This window comes from Leiobunum rupestre, chromosome 2 (assembly GCF_980474605.1).
Source record: "Leiobunum rupestre chromosome 2, qqLeiRupe1.1.hap1, whole genome shotgun sequence".
NCBI classification, from domain to species: domain Eukaryota; kingdom Metazoa; phylum Arthropoda; class Arachnida; order Opiliones; family Sclerosomatidae; genus Leiobunum; species Leiobunum rupestre.
Genome location: NC_143385.1, coordinates 4,891,614 through 4,896,678, shown reverse-complemented (window position 1 = coordinate 4,896,678; position 5,065 = coordinate 4,891,614). Strand labels below are relative to the sequence as shown.

Here is a 5,065-nt window from a genome sequence, read left to right as displayed (position 1 = left end):
GGCGCTATGGTAATAATAATTAGCTCTCCCAACCCCCGGTAGTTCCTAAAACTAAAAACTACATGGTGCCGGAAACCCGGGAAGTAAAACCAGATTAGGGAATAGTTATCGAGAGAAAAATAAAGATCCGATACTCAGGAGATCTTTCTACAAAAATCTAATTAACCAGCCCAGACTACGGGAACCAGCGGATCCAATACTTGAGGATCAACCATCCCAGACTACGGGAACCTAAACTACAATGCCGGATCCAGCTCAACAGCCCGACCAGGCGAAGGCGAAACGTGAAGCCCAGTTGATGAATCTAAAGTCATCACGCAAAATCGTTAGATGTCTCGTTACTAGAGAAATAACTTCAATCGAGACCCTCATTAACGATTCACAAACTACTGCGGAGGATCTAGACGACGCGATCCTGATACTACAACAAAAGGAGGCCGACCTAATTCAATACGACTCCAAAATAGTGGTACTCATCGACAACGATGAGTACCACAGACAGCCTACGAAACATACAGGGAAAAAATCACTTTAATCACCAGAAAAGCCCAGCGCCAAATCCCGAAACTGAGTGATGTAACCGGCAGTGCGGTTCTCACGAATAACGGCGGTATCGGCTCAGCAAATACTATCGGCGGCGGTACCGGCTCCACATTGCCCGCAAATATTACCGGCGGCGGTACCGGCACTACAATCTCCATCAACGGCGCTACCAGCATTACGAACCCCATTAACGGCGGTACCGGCTCTACGAACTCCATTAACGGCAGTACCGGATCTACAATCTCCATCAACGGCGGTACTGGATCTACAAACCCCATCAACGGCGGAACCGGACTTACGAGCCCCAACACTGCAGGAGCAACCGGAACAAACGGGGACGAAACTACCTAAACTCGTCCTTCAGAAGTACAACGGAGACATCACCCAATTCAACAAATTTTGGAATCAATTTAAGACCGCAATCCATGATAATGTGAGTTTACCAAAAGTTGAAAAATTCAACTACTTATTGTCTTATATAGAAGACAACGCTAAGTTAGCTTTAGCGGGATTGTACGCGTCAAATGAAACGTACGACGAAGCCATAAAAATTCTAGATAATTGATTTGGGCGTACCGATTTAATTATTCATACTCACATGAGTAAATTGCTTAACACGGAACCCGTTAGAAAAGTTAACGATCATAAAGCACTCCGGCGACTATTTGACTCTTGTGAACTTAATATCAGAAGTCTGAGGTCGCTCGGTGTGAGCACGGTCGCTATCGGTACATTTTTATGCCCCACGTTATTAAAATGTCTTCCTGACGAAATAAGACTCGAATACAGTAGGAAGCACGTGAAAGATGCTAATTGGAACGTAAATGTTCTATTAGAGTTTTTAAAACAAGAAGTAGAAAGCCGAGAAATTTCGGCCCTTTTAGGCGCGGGGGTTTCTAATAATTTCAAGGAGTATAATTCCTATAATTTAAACGAAAATCAGTCTAAAAAACCCCTTAAATGTGCGAATTCAGCTTCGGCGCTCACTACCGTTGTAGAAAAACCCAATTTCCAAAACAGCAGAAATAATACTAATTATGGGGACAACATTTATTGCGTATTTTGCCAAGACAATTCCCACAAAAGCTTTAATTGCGTTAAACACTCTAGAAAGAAAAAGGCAAATAATTAGGGACCAACAAAGGTGTTATATCTGTCCCAAGGTCTCGCATCAAATGCAAAATTGTTACTCAAAATTTAAAAATTGCCGCAAATGTAAGAGAAGGCATCATTTCGCGCTATGTGAACAAAACGAAGTGAATAAAGGGTTGGATAACAAGAGCGAAATGGGGAAAGACGCCGAGAAAGCTTAAGCCAACGTAGCTTGCGCCAAGGCATCAATCGGGGAAGGGGGAAAAACCGTACTACTGCAAACGGCACTCGCCATAGCTAGACCTCCCAATAATTCGGAGGGGTGGAAATCCGATGTTTGTTAGATACTGGGGCTCAAGCTTGCTTTATACGACAAGATTTATCGAAAAAACTAGAATTACCCATCGTGGGAAGAATTGAAATAGAAATTAGTAAATTTGGATCGAAAAGTACTTCGCAAGATATTCGAAATAAAGTTAGGTTAACTTTAGAAAATACGCGCAACCCTAAACAAAGGGTAGAAATTATCGCCATTGAGGTTCCGTACGTTTGTAATGCCGTAACGTCTCTAAACTGTGAGGAAGTAGAAAATTACATGCAAATGAAAGGCCTACAATTAGCCGATAGACCTAGTAAAAAATTAATGGATAGCTCTAGCATGGACGTCCTTATTGGAGGAGATTACTATTACGCGATAGTGACTGGAAAGATCGAAAGATTTAGTTCAAGACTAGTGGCGCTAGAAACTTGTTTCGGATGGACCATACAAGGTCCCTGCGGAGAAAAAGAAGGGGGAATTGGAGTACACTGCAACAAAATCAGCGCTCTCCGAATTAGCGTAACCGAAAGGGAAATTTCCAAAACAATGGAAAACCATTGGACTTTAGAAAGTATGGGTATAGAAGATGGGGAAGAAACAAATATGGATCTAAAGAATTCCGAAATAGTGGAAATTTTCAACCGGGAAATTAAAATGATTGACTGTAGATATTACGTAATGTTTCCCTGGAAAACTGATAAATTAGCGTTACCAGATAATTTAGGACAGGCCACTATTAGGGGAAATAGCTTGATTAAAAAATTTAATAAAGACCCAGTATTGTACGAAGAATGCAAGGCGGTTGTTGACGAACAATTACGTTTAGGAATAGTCGAGAAGGTCCCCCAACCGGAAATAAAACCCCCGGGCACGTATTATCTCCCACCACAGGCGGTAAAACGCGACAGCGTCACGACTAAGGTGAGAGTGGTTCTAGATGGCTCCTCACACGCTAAGGGCGCACCTTCGTTGAATGACCTATTATTCAGCGGACCTAACTTAAACCCCGACTTACTACTAATTTTACTGAGGTTTAGAATTCATAAAATCGTGTTTATAGCAGATATAGAAAAGGCGTTCTTACAAATCGTGCTATCAGAAAACGAAAGGGACTCCGTGAGGTTTTTGTGGTATAACGAGGCCTCGAGTAACAAACTAATGGAAAATCATTTTATCCATCTTCGAATGACACGCGTGCCATTCGGAATCACCGCTAGTCCATTTTTACTGGCAAATACTATCAAATACCACATTCACCACACGAAGGGGGCCGATAAAAAGGCGGTAACAACCCTGGACCACGATTTATACGTAGACGATCTAACGGGAGGGGACAAAAGTGTCAGCGAAGCGTTTGACCTATCAGTAAACGTCAACAAGCTAATTAGCAGCGCTAACATGAACTTTCGTAAATGGCAAACGAACTCTCCCGAATTAAGAGCCCTCTGGGGTGAGAAAAAACAAACCCGAAAACACGTTCCTTTATTCGAGGGAAAAGAAAACCCGAGTAATCTAAAAGTATTAGGACTAAAATGGTTAACGGACGAAGATACGTTTTCATTTAATTTGGATGCCCTAATGGACATACTACAAGACATTAGGCCCACAAAAAGACACGTTTTAAGCGTGATGCCCAGAATATTTGACCCTATAGGAGTATTGGGCCCCTTTACAATTAGGGCCAAAATAATTTTCAAAAAATTATGGGAAAAACAATTAACCTGGGACCAAGAAATTACGGTGGAACTTCGCGATGAATTTAGGGTTTGGTTTAGTGAGCTCCCACTCCTACGTAACGTTAGGTTATCCAGACACTATTTTAAAGGGAACTGTAACGTCACTCAATTAGAAATACATACCTTTTACGACGCTAGCCAAAGCGCGTACGCCACTACAATATATGTCCGTTACGTAACTAGTTCCGAGGAAATAGGAGTCTCATTCGTAGCCTCCAAAACAAGAGTAGCACCCCTCAAGAAATTGACTGTACCTCGTTTAGAATTAATGGGCTGCGTCCTTGGTGCCAGATTAACGAACTACATCAGAGACGTATTTTCGAATCTAAATGTTAAGAATTATCTGTGAACAGATTCCACAATCGCTTTACACTGGCTTAAAGACACTCCTACTAATTGGAAGCCTTTCGTTAGCAATAGGGTATTAGAAATTGGAAAATTCACCAATCCTGGGGATTGGAATCACTATCCTGGATTGCAAAATCCCGCAGACATCCCAACAAGGGGAATTTCAGCTGAAAAACTAAACGCCCACGAAATGTGGGAGGGAGGTCCGAGGTGGCTTCGAGAGCCCAAGACGCAGTGGCCCAGCGATAACCAAGAAGAGCGACAGGTTGATAAAGACGAGCTAGACAGGGAAAGGCGCGCTCACGCTTTAGTAATAAGCTTCGCCCAAAAACCTAGTCTTGATAAGATAATAAATTTAAACAGATTTAGCTTGTTGGATAAGGCTCTTCGAGTCACGGCGTACGTCCTAAGAAATGTAGATCGTACCCATAAACCAAAAAGACAAATAGGCCCAATAACCGCGGAGGAAATGGCAGCGGCCGAAATTAAGTGGATTAAATGTATCCAAGAAAAAACCTACGGCGAGGAACTTACGGCGTTAAAAAATAAACAAACGGTAATACCATCCTCAAAAATGTCACTTCTCTATCCGATACTTAATGAACAGGGTATAATATGCGTGGGAGGACGACTAGAAAAATCAACTACTGTATGGCCTATAATCTAAAACACCCTATTATTTTAAGCCAAAAAGAGCGCTTCTCCGAGCTTCTAATGGAGCGATATCACCGAAATGTACCACACGGTGGCACTCAAATTACAATAGCGCAGGCGCGGGAGAAATATTGGGTAATCGCTGGACGGCAGCTGGCAAAAAAGGTAGTGAAAGGCTGCTTGGCGTGTAGACGAGCTAGGGCTAAATAACTAAAATTAAATTGTTAAAATTATTTTTTAAAAGAAATAAAAATAAAACAAGTTGTCGCGAGAAAATATTAAGGCGTCAGATTGTCTGGAAGTAAAATTTCCACTAATGTATTTGTCTATTTTCTTGTATAGTTATAAGCCAAAATATCCTACCCATTGTACG

At 41.8% G+C, this 5,065-nt stretch overlaps 1 protein-coding gene across 1 annotated transcript; it reads left to right on the top strand.

The window, feature by feature from the left end:
- The first annotated feature begins 1,141 nt into the window (after nucleotides 1-1,141).
- LOC149955569 (uncharacterized) lies at nucleotides 1,142-4,705 on the top strand. The gene is made up of 4 exons (XM_090166692.1): nucleotides 1,142-1,145; nucleotides 2,031-3,728; nucleotides 3,804-3,974; nucleotides 4,044-4,705. The coding sequence occupies exons 1-4, from the start codon at nucleotides 1,142-1,144 to the stop codon at nucleotides 4,703-4,705; spliced, it is 2,535 nt and encodes an 844-aa protein (XP_090022818.1).
- Nucleotides 4,706-5,065: the final 360 nt, after the last annotated feature.